General features: G+C 45.1%; 1 protein-coding gene across 1 annotated transcript in view; it reads left to right on the forward strand.

The window, feature by feature from the left end:
• LOC145349945 (disco-interacting protein 2 homolog A-like) overlaps positions 1-12316 on the forward strand; it is a 254103-nt gene that overhangs the window by 215863 nt on the left and 25924 nt on the right. The window contains exons 26-30 of the mRNA XM_080198649.1: positions 73-196; positions 3744-3865; positions 9597-9708; positions 10326-10435; positions 12122-12252. Coding sequence (XP_080054775.1) covers positions 73-196; positions 3744-3865; positions 9597-9708; positions 10326-10435; positions 12122-12252 — 599 coding nt within the window. The remainder of the gene's footprint in view (positions 1-72; positions 197-3743; positions 3866-9596; positions 9709-10325; positions 10436-12121; positions 12253-12316) is intronic.

Genomic DNA, 12316 nt, shown 5'->3' on the forward strand with positions numbered 1-12316 from the left:
CTATTTGTGACAGCAGTTTGATTGTTACATCGTGCAAGTATTAAAAATATATACTTCTTTTAAACCCTTCAGGGGACTGTGGTGAACACAGCAACTTGTATACAGCTACACAAACGAGCAGAGAGAGTGGCTGCTGCCTTGTTGGAAAAAGGACGTCTCAACACAGGAGATCACGTGGCCTTGGTTTACCCACCAGGTAAACAAGACTGTGCTGTTCCTTTCACACTGCCTTGTGATTTAACAGGCTTCTTTGCTTCGTACGGGTTGCAGTCCAATTAGCTAACTCCAGCAGTGAATGTTTTGCAAGTCTATCCAAATAGTAGGTTTGGGTCGTCTTGGCTGGGCTAGATTCAGATGTTGTTAAAGTTAAACTTGGCTCATGTGATACCCAATGTATAACAGATTGCAGTGGGGGAATTGCAGAATCAAATTCACCATTGTGGCACAGTGCTTAGCATTGCTGCCTCACAGTGCCAGTGACCCAGGTTCAGTTCTGCCTTAGGTGACTGTGAGGAGTCTGCATGTTCTCCCAGTTTTTGCATGAGTTTCCTTCGGGTGCTCCAGTTTCCTCCCCCATTCTGAAGATGTGCGGGATTGATGGTTTGGCTGTGCTAAATTGCCCCTTAGTGTCCAAAGATGTGTAGGTTAGGTGGATTGGCTGTGCTAAATTGCCCCTTAGTGTCCATAGCTGTGTAGGTTAGGGGGATTTGCTATGCTAAATTGCCCCTTAGTGTCCAAAGGTGTGTAGGTTAGGTGCATTGGCCATGCTAAATTGTCCCTTAGTGCCAGGGGGATTAGTGGGGTAAATACATGGGGTAATGGAGATCGGGCCTTGGTGGGATTGTAGTCGGTAAACTAAAAGGGCTCCTGCACCGTAGCGATTCTATTTTATTCTATGACAAAGGATTAGATGCAGACTGGCTCATGGTGCTTTCACCGTCAGCTTGTAAATTGTATGTTTCCAATGTCCTTTGTTGTTAACTCAGTGGAAATGAGTTACTGAGAGATGAGTCCTAGACAAAGAACGCTAGGTGTGGTTAGCAGGTTGACAAACCATCCTCAAGGCTAGAGCTGGAAAGGTCCAGCTTTTGGTTTCCTAATCAGTTGAGAAAAGGCACAGAATGCAGAGACGTGTTATGGAAGTTAAGCTCAGCAGATCGAGCTCCCTGTATACGTGTCGTGCAACTTGTTTCAAATAACTTAGGAATCATATTCAGTCTGCCAACAGAGTGTGACCTGCTTTGTTATTTACAAGCCACATCTTAAAATGGACTAAAATTTGCTGTGAATCATAATCTGTTCATATATTGTATATAAAATAAATTATGACTAGTTGTCACAGAATCATAGACAATGCAGAAGGAAGCCATTCGGTCCATCGAGTTTGCACTGACAACAAACTCACCCAGGCTCTATCCCCTAACCCCGCATATTTACCCTGCTAATCTAGGGTCAACACCCTGCTAACACTAGGGTCAACATACCATGGCCAGTCAGCCTAACCTGCACATCTTTGGACTGTGGGAGGAAACTGGAGCACCCAGAGGAAACCTACGCAGACGTTGGGGGAACGTGCACTCATGTCCACTCATGTTCATTAGTGTTTGCTAGTCTGCATCGTAGAATCTTGCAGTGCAAGGAGGCCATTTGGCCTATCAAGTTTGCACTGACTATTCAATAGAGCATCTTATCCAGACCCTTGCCCCATAACCCCACTAACCCACACCCAGGGGCAATTTAGCGTGACCAATCCAGCTAACCTGCACATCCTTGGACTGAGAGAGAAAACCGGAGCACCTGGAGGGAACCCAGGCAGATGCAAGGACAATGTGCAAACTCCACAAGACAGTGACCCCAGGCCAGAATTGAACCCAGGACCCTGGTGCTATGAGGCAGCAGTGCTAACCACTCTGCTATCATGCTGCCCGGAAGATAGAATCACAAGATGTCCATGTGTAGTATACAAAGTATGGACTTTTATTGTTTCCAAACCCTGCTATCCCCTGACTCGGTGGAAAAGGAAAATTAAAATTAAGATGTAGCCTGGTTGAAGGACCAACCAGGTGATATCGAACCTGAGAGAGAATATTTTGTGCAGACATTCTAAACATTCCAGCAGTTTGCATACTTTACCCAAACAGCTTTGCTGCACAGATGATCTAAGCTGAGTTTTTTTTATTCTATCACAGATGGTGTTCAACTTTCTATAATCCAACAACTCAATGCAACAGTTGTTATTTGTAGATAAAGTCAAACACACAATACTGCACTGATGGGTTATATGAAAGGGAAATGAAAATGCCGGAAATACTCTGCAGATTTGGCTCCAACCATGGAGAGAGAAATGAAATAAACGTTTCAAGTCAATAATCTTTTGTTAAGTCAGTTTTATTTGGGTATATACTGTTTGGGCAGTAAGGCTGTAAAGGCTTTGCAAGTACAGATCGAATATCTGGGGAATTAAGGGTTATGGGGAGAAAGCGGGAAAGTGGAACTGATCCACTTCAGATCAGCCATGATCTTACTGAATGGTGGGGCAGGCTCGAAGGGCTAGATGGCCTACTCCTGCTCCTATTTCTTATTTTCTCATGTTATCCTTTATCCAAAACCCTCGGGGCTGATTGCGTTTTGGTTTCAGATGTTTTTGGTTTTAGTATCTGCCATATATATATAAAAACCTTGGCTTGCTTGTATTATAACAGTATGGTGTGCCAGTATTAGACTAGGTTAGGCACAGTAAGAAGTCTCTCAACACCAGGTTAAAGTCCAGCAGGTTTATTTAGAATCACGAGCTTTCAGAGCGTTGCTGCAATATCAGTTGAGTCACTCACCTGAGGAAGGAGCAGTGCTCCAAAAGCTCATGATTCTAGATAAACCTGTTGGATTTTAACCTGGTGTTGTGAGACTTCTTACCGTACAATAGGATAAGTTTAGACTAGATATAGTCTACAAATACTGGGTCATTTCTCCATTTGCCAACTCCCTCATATCTTAATTATTCCCTGTTAACACTTATTACACCTATAATATATTATCTTGCTTCATTAACATATAAATTAACTGCATATTCAAAAAAGCATTTGATATTTGAGTGCTTTGGATATGCGGGGAAAGAATATTTTGATTAGATTTATTGTCACATGTATTGGGATTCAGTGGAAAGTATCGTTTCTTGTGTGCTATACAGAGAAAACATAGGGGAGAAGGAAAAGGTTAGGGTGCAGAATTTGGTGTTGCAGTTATAGCTACGGTGTAGAGAAAGATCAGCTTAACGTGTGATAGGGCCATTCAAAAGTCTGATGACATCAGCAGGGAAGAAGCTGTCCTTGAGTCGGTTGGTACGTGACTTCAGAGTTTTGTATCTTTTTCCCGATGGAAGAAGCTGGAAGAGAGAATATCCGGGGTCCTTGATTATGCTGGCTGCTTTGCCGAGGCAGCGGGATATTTGACCTGTGTGTTGGATGGGCAGTGGGACTCTCTCAGCTTGGTACGAAATTAGTTTTGTTTCTGTGTCAACAAATGTTTCATTTTGGGACTCTTCATCAATGTAATGGAATTCTTGAATTGGCAATAGTTTCCGTATCTCCATTTAACTTCCTCACCAATCGTGGACAGGGGCTGATTTTGTCCAGGATTTCTGTTAGTGATGTCAAAATCCCGTGGGCTTAATTGATGAAGTGACTTCTGAGAGGTCAGTGGACCGCTGTACTGTGCAAACCATCTCATTCTGCCTCTTTCTCCAGGTATCGACCTCATAATGACCTTCTATGGGTGCCTGTACGCAGGATGTGTCCCTGTTACTGTACGACCTCCTCACCCACAGAACCTCGCCACCACCTTACCCACTGTCAAGATGATTGTAGAGGTATGATATCAAACAATTCCTCACAGCCTTCTCTGAGAGAATTACATTTCGATCTTGACATCTCGAACTGTAACAATTATGCCATTGACAACATTGATCTGGAAATTGACATCAGAATTACAACATTCGCCACTTTGCCACCACATGGTCATCTTAACGAAAAGCTGTGACCATTAAGTAAATTTAAAGTTTATTTATTAGTGTCACAGATAGGCTTGCATTAACACTGCAATGAAGTTACTGTGAAAATCCCCTAGCTGCCACACTCCAGTGCCTATTTGGGTACACTGAGGGAGAATTTAGCACGGCCAATGCACCTAACCACGACTTTCGGACTGAGAGGAAACTGGAGCATCTGCAGAAATCCCACACAGACACGGGGAGAACGTGCAGACTCCGCACAGTGACCCAAGCTGGGGATTGAACCTGGGTCCCTGGCGCTGTGAGGCAGCAGTGCTAACCACTGTGGCACCATGCCATCCATGTATGTTGGCACCCTTGAATGAGGGAGTCGCACAGCAGTCCGTGTGAAGAAATAATAGATGGTGCTGTAACACAACTCTCTGATTTCCGTAAGTAGGGAGTAACTGCTTGCTCTATCATGAGGCATGCAGAAAGTAATAATCTCGCTTGGTCGCGCAATTGCATGACATTGTCACACGTTGTGGAATGGTGGCACAGTGGTTAGTGCTGCTGCCTCACGATGCCAGAACCCAAATTTGATTCCCGGCTTGGGTCACTGTGCGACATCCGCACGGTCTTCCCATGTCTGCGTGGGTTTTTTCTGGGTGCCCTGGTTTCCTGCCACAGTCGGAAAGGCATGCTGGTTAGGGTGCATTGGCTGTGCTAAATTCTCCCTCAGTGTACCCGAACAGGTGCTGGAGTGCGGCGGCTAGAGGATTTTCACAATAACTTCATTGCAATGTTAATGTTAAGCCTATTTGTGACTAGTGAGTAAACTTTAAACTTTTTAACTTTATCTGTATGTGGAGAGCATAACTGATGGGGTGATCTTTTAGGAAAGCAATAGTTGATGAAGTTATGTCTTGACACATCGTACTGCCTATACAGATGGCAGCACTATATGGCTGCCACAAGAGGATACAGCTTTGGGATGCTGGGGAGTAGGTACAGAGGAGATGTCAGGGATAAGTTTTTCACTGAGGGTGGTGGGTGCATGGAATCGACTGCCAGCGGTGGTGGTGGAGGCAGATTCAATAGGGTCTTTTAAGAGACTTTTCGATAAGTACCTGGGACTTAGAGGGCTATTGATAAGCCTAGTAGGCAGGGATATCTTCAGCGCAACTTGTGGGCTGAAGGGCCTGTTTGTGCTGTAGTTTTTCTATGTTCTATTCTTTTATTATACATGCACAGGAAAGGGTTGATAGATGCCAACAATTGACTTTCCCCATGTAAGAGATTCATTGAATTATGAAAAAGCTGCTGCAGTTTTACCTGCTGTTCTGAATGTAGATTTTTTTTACTATCCCTTTGATCGCACTGTTGATATAAATTATGCTTCAACAAAGGTTCTGTGTTGAAACCAACTCAAATATACTTGCTAAGTTGTGGCTTGCTCAATAAAACTAGAGGGTAGGTTTCCTGCAGTGAATAACTCACCTCCTGACTCCCCAAAGCCTATCCACCATCTACAAGGCACAAGTCAGGAGTGTGATGGAATACTCCCCACTTGCCTGGATGGGGGCAGCTCCAACAACACTCAAGAAGCTCTACACCATCCAGGACAAAGCAGCCCCGCTTGATTGGCACCACAACCACAAACATTCAATCCCTCCACCCACCGACGCTCAGTAGCAGCCGTGTGTACTATCTACAAGAGGCACTGCAACAATTCACCAAAGATCCTTAGCCAGCACCTTCTAAACCCACAACCACTTTCATCCAGAAGGACAAGGACAGCAGATATCTGGGAACACCACCACTTGCAAATTCCCCTCCAAGTCACTCACCATCCTGACTTGGAAATAAATCGGCCGTTCCTTCACTGCCACTGGGTCAAAATCCTGGAATTCCCTTCCTAATGGCATTGTGAGTAAAGCCACAGCATGTGGACTATAGCGATTCAAGAAGGCAGCTCACCACCACCTTCTCAAGGGGCAACTGGGGGTGGGCAATAAATGCTGGCCAGCCAGCAATGCCCATGTCCCATGAATGGATTTTTAAAAAAATGCTCAACTGGAATAAACCAATATCGGTGTTCTTGCGGCCTAGTTTATTCCATGCTCATGCAGATCTCGCACTGTATACTGTATATAGTCTTCTTGTTTATAGTCAGAAATACTGTGTAAAGGGGAAAAATTTCTCGAACCAGGATCTGAAAAAGTGAGGGTCTTTACGCCAAATAATGGTGTCAATTACCAGGTTTCAGCTGTGGCTCAGTTGGCCACATTCCCACCTCAGAATGGCAGGTTTCTGGGTTCGAGTCCCCCCTGCAGGGGTGAACAACCTCCAAGACTGACATTGCAAGGGAGTACTGCCCTGTCAGAGGTACCGTCTTTACAGTGAGATGTTAAACCAAGGCCCCATTTGGGGAGGCTGTAAAAGATCCCCTGCCACTGCTTTGAAGAACGGGGGAGTTATCCCCAGTGTCTTGGCCAATGTTCATCCCCTGACAAAACAGACTATCTGGCTATTATCACTACCGTTTGTGGGGAGCATGCTGTGAGTAAATTGGCAGCCACATTTCCTCGTAATAATGACTCAAAAGTACCTGTAGAATAGTAAAATCCCTACAATACTGGAGGAGGCCATTTGGCCCATCAAACCTGCACTGAGGACAATCCCACGCAGGCCCCATGACTCCACATATTTACCCTTCTAATCCCCCAGACACTAAGGGGCAATTTAGCATGGCCAATCACCCTAAGATACACATCTTTGGAGGAAACTGGAGCACCTGGAGGAATGCCATGCAGACATGGGGAGAATGTGTAAACTCTGCACAGACTGATCCAATGCTGGAATTGAACCTGGGTCCCTGGCACTATGATGCAGCAGTGCTAACCACTTTACCACCATGCCACCTTAAATCGGCTCTAATAAACCTCATTGTCTGTAAAGGGCTTTGGGGGATCCACACTTGTGGTAAAAGTGCAATAACAATGCAACTCTCTCTCTTCTCCCCGTGTCTGCATGGGTTTTCTCCGGGTGCTCCGGTTTCCTCCAAAGAATGATAGAATCCCTACAGTGCAGAAGGAGGCCATTCGGCCCATCGAGTTTGCACCGACCACAATCCCACCCAGGTTCTATCCCCGTAACCCACATATTTATTCTGTTAATCCCCTGACGCTGGCGGCAGTTTAGCATGGCCAATCAACCTAACCCACACATCTTTGGAGTGTGGGATGAAACCAGAGCACTCAGAGGAAACCCATGCAGACACAGGGAGAACATGCAAAGCCGGTGACCCAGTTGAACCTGGGTGCCTTAGGCTATTAAGCAGCAGTGCTAACTATGTGCCACCATGCCGCCCATAGATGTGCTGGTTAGGTTGATTGGCCATGCAGAATTGCCCCTTAGTGTCAGGCAGGTTAACAAGGTAAATATGTGGGGTTATGGGGTTAGGGCCTGGGTGGGAATGGTCAGCGTATGCTGAATTGCCACCTCCTGTACTGTGGGGATTCTGCTCTTCTACAGGTACTTTTGAAGTGCAGTCACTGTTATTATGTAGGAAATGTGGCAGACAATTTACTCATGGCAGGCTCCCAAAATGGGATGTTGGAGTTCAGGATGAGCTCTCACTGAGGGAGTGATTTATAAATTTTATTTAATAACCTGACTAATATAACCTCAGGCTCGCAAAAGTTACTGCGAGCGCACCGCTTGTCGCTGGGCTGTTGGGATGGATATCTGCCAGGGTAAACTTGGGGTGGTTCCACTGGATCGCCTTCAGCAGCAAGCTTTCCTGGTTAAAAGGAACATTGTTTAAAGTCAGAGCATTTTCTCCTTTTGCATAACAATCTTCAGACACAAGCAACACTTGCCACTCCGTCAAGTTACTCATTAACTGAGGCTCATGTACACTAAAATCAAAAACCTGTTGAACCAAGCCCAGTAACAAGCCCTTCAGCCCACTAAGCCTGCACTGACACATGACAAAAGACCTTTTGCCTTTATGTTGTCCTCTATTCCCTGCCTATCCATGTATCTGTCAAGATGCCTCTTAAACGTTGCTATTGTATAGTTTTTGAACTTTTAAGTTTATTTATCAGTGTCACAAATAGGCTTATGTTAGCACTGCAATGAAGTTACTGTGAAAATCCCCTAGTCACCACACTCTGGTGCTTGTTCAGGCACACCGAGGGAGAATTTAGCATGGCCAGTGCACCTCATCAGCACATCTGTGGGAGGAAACCGGATGAAACCCACACAGACACTGGGAGAATGTGCAGACTCTGCACAGACAGTAACCCAAGCCAGGAATCAAATCTGGGTCCCTGGCGCTGTGAGACAGCAGTGCCAATCACTGTGCCGGCTCCTGTATCTGCTTCTGGCAGCACATTCCAGACACTTACCACTCTGTGTAAAACAAAACTTGCCTCTCTCATCTCATTTAAACTTCCCCCTTTTACCTCTCGTTGCTACCTGTTGCTGCAATGTGTAGTGATTGAAGTGACTTGGCATTCAAATTGGAGTTGAAAGTAAAATTCATTACGGCTGCAATTCTAAAATAAAAACAGAAAAAAGCTGAATTGATTGATTGAAAACCCATCCAAAATACTGGTTAACTTCTTCCTTGATTCTGACCCCAGTTGATTTACTGTGCATTCGCAGCATCTGTATTTATTTCTGATCTTTGGTCTTCGCAATGTAGGAAAGTCAAAACAGTTAATTTGTGTGAAGAATATCGTAGTGCCAATTGCAAAATCTAAGCGTGGAAAAAATCATGTGATGGGTAGTCAGAAGCTTTTTCCCAGGGTGGAAGAGTCAGTTACTAGGGGGCATAGGTTTAAGGTGCGAGGGGCAAGGTTAAAGGAGTTGTACAAGGCAAGATTTTTATACAGAGGGTGGTGGGTACCCGGAACTCGCTGCTGGGGGAGGTAGTGGAAGTCGATACAATTGTGACTTTTAAGGGACGTCTGGACAAATACATCAATTGAATGGGAATGGAGGGGTATTGTCCCCGGAACGTTTTAATTCAGATGGGCAACATAGTTGGTGCAGACAGGGAGGGCTGAAGGACCTGTTCCTGTGCTATAATGTCCTTTGCTCTTTGAGTGAATGAGTTGATGTTTTGGGCAGCTAAAGGGAGGCAATGGCCTCATGATATTATCATGAGACTATTAATCAAGAAACTCAACTAACATTCTGGGGACCCGGGTTTGAATCCTGCAGAGGGTGGAATTTGAATTCAGTTAAAAAAATGTAGAGTTAAGAATCTACTCATGACCGTTATCGATTGTCAGAAAAACCCATCTGGTTCACTAATGTCCTTTAAGGAAGGAAATCTGCCGTCCTTACCTGGTCTGACCTACATGTGACTCCAGAGCCATAACATTGTGGTTGAGTCTCAGCTGCTCTCCAAGGGCAACTGGGGATGGGCAATAAATGCTGCCAGCCAGTGATGCCCGTGTCCCATGGATGAATAAAAAAGAAAGCTCAGGTCTTTGTGTGGTGCATGCACCATTACAATACAAATCCGGGTCGTTAACTGAGAATCGCAATGATCCTACTGTGGTGTGACCACCGTTTATTCCTTTTGTCTCTCTAGGTTAGCAAATCTGTCTGCATCCTCACCACACAAGCTATATTAAAACTACTCCGCTCGAAGGAGGCAGCTGCAGCTGTGGACATCAAGAGCTGGCCCACTGTTTTGGACACTGGTAGGCTTTTGTTAGTTCTTGAGCGAGCTATAAGTTAGTTGGATAATATTTTTGTTTTATTTGAAAGGTTTGTGATATTGCAAGTTACGGGGGAAGGCCACGATCCGATCAGCCATGATACTGAATGGTAGAACTGGCTCAAGAGACCAAATCATAGAATACCTGCAGTGCAGAAGGAGGCCATTTGGCCCATCGAGTCTGCACCGACAACAATTCCGCCCAGGCCCTATCCCCATAACTCCATGTATTTACCCTGATAATCCCCTGACAGTAGGGGGGCAATTTAGCATGGCCAATCAACCTAACCTGCATATCTTTGGACAGTAAGGGGCAATTTAGTATGGCCAGTCTCCCTAACCTGCACATCTTTGGAGTGGAAGGAAACCAGAGCACCCAGAAGACACTCACGGAGCAAATGTGCAAACTCCACACAGACCAAGGCTGGAATTGAACCTGGGTTCCTGGCGCTGTGAGGCAGCAACGCTGACTACTGTGTCACTGTGCCACCTCCATGTGGGAACTAAAACTGCCTAGCTTGGTGGGTTTCAGATTGCCGCTTTAATGATTTGTATGAATAATGTCAAATAATTTATTTTTGGCATTTGGATTTAAAACAGATGACTTGCCCCGAAAGAAGCCGCCTCAGATATACAAAGCACCGACACCTGAAATGTTGGCATATTTGGACTTCAGTGTATCTACGACAGGAATCCTTGCAGGAGTGAAGGTACGGAGTCTTTGCTTTGAATAGCTGCGACTGAGGCAACTGTGACAATTAGAAGAGTCAGCAAACTGCATGGTCTGATTTCACCTTGCATGCATCACGCTGTGTAAGTGTTTTTTATTGGATAGTCAGTGAGTGGATTATGTGGAGGGCAGGAGTTTGTTTGCTGTCTGTCAGGATACAATTATGAAGCTGAGAAGAGTCCAACTATCGTCACAGTTCTGCTAAGTGGGCACATATGAAATCTTGCCCATGAAACAAGGCTCAAATACAGTGAATCATAGAATCCCTACAGTACAGTAGGAGGCCATTCGACCCACTGACTGTCTGACAGAGCATCTTACCCAGACCCTATCCCCATAACCCCACATGTTTACCTTAGCTGCACATCTTGGGATACTAAAGGGCAATTTATCATGGCCAATCCATCTAACCTCACATCTTTGGACTGTGGAAACTGGAGGATCTGAGAAAACACACACAGACACGGGGAGAACGTGCAAACTTTGACACGGTGGCACAGTGGTTAGCACTGCTGCCTCACAGCGCCAGGGACCCAGGTTCAATTCCCAACTTGGATTACTGTCTGTGTGGAGTTGCACGTTCTCCCCGTGTTTGTGTGGGTTTCCCCCAGATGCTCCAGTTTCCTCCCACAGTCCAAAGATGTGTAAACTAGGTGGATTGGGCATGGTAAATTTTCACTTAGTGTCAGGAGGATTAGCAGGGTAAATACATGAGACAACAGGGATAGGGCTGGGTGCGATTGTAGTCGATGCAGACTCGATGGGCTGAATGGCTTCCTTTTGGACTGTAGGGATTCTATGATTCAATTCTATGATTGCACACAAATAGTCACCCTAGGTTGGAATTGAACCGGGTCCTTGGCTTGTCAGCAGTGTTGATCACTGTGCCACCGTGTGTTCTAATTCTTGCTCCTCTAGTCCCTTTGCTGTCTTGCTATCCCAGTCTGAACTTGCATTTTTCTGTAATTTCCTCACAAGTTGATTCCTCTACATCCTTCCCACTAGCTGGTTCGCTACAGTATAGGGGTAAGTGCATGATGATATCTCAGAAATACTTAAAGCGTTCCTAACCAGTTCCTTTGTTTATTATTATAACTGAGGAGTTCACATGTTGTAATGTCTTCAAAATGTCTAATGTCTAAAAGGCTAATATCTCCTTAGGGGAGGCGATGGCCTAGTGGCATTATCACTTGAGTGTTAATCCAGAAACTCAGCTAATATTCTGGGGACCTGGGTTCAAATCTCACTACGGCAGATGGTGGAATTTGAATTTAATAAAAAAAAATCTGGAATTAAGAATCTCCTGATGACCATGGAACCATTGTCAATTGTCAGAAAAACCCCATCTGGTTCACTAATGGAAGGAAATCTGCCGTCCTTACACGGTCTGGCCTACGTGTGACTCCCAGAGCCACGTGTTCTGAGAGTCAATGGTTGACTCTCAGCTGTCTTCAGGTAACTAAGGATGGGCAATAAGTGCTGGCCAGCCAGCAATGCGCATGTCCCACAAATGAATTTAAAAAATAATGGCTGACAGGAAAGCAATGCAACTATGATAAATCTCATTGCCTAACTCTGGGCTGCAATGGCTTTAATTTTATAATTTACATCAGGGACTTCTGGATATATGCCTCTTTGATTCGAGTATTGTTCTTAATGTCAACAGATGTCCCACGAAGCTACAAGTGCCATGTGCCGCTCTATTAAGTTGCAGTGTGAGCTGTACCCTTCCCGACAGATTGCGGTTTGCCTTGATCCGTACTGTGGTCTGGGTTTTGCGCTCTGGTGCCTCTGCAGGTAAGGCAGTTGTTCCCCAAAACCCATCAACCTTCTCAATGTAAACCCAACTACAGGAGCTCTG

This window comes from Carcharhinus amblyrhynchos, chromosome 11, assembly GCF_965287045.1.
Source record: "Carcharhinus amblyrhynchos chromosome 11, sCarAmb.v2.hapA, whole genome shotgun sequence".
In the NCBI taxonomy this organism is placed as follows: Eukaryota; Metazoa; Chordata; class Chondrichthyes; order Carcharhiniformes; family Carcharhinidae; genus Carcharhinus; species Carcharhinus amblyrhynchos.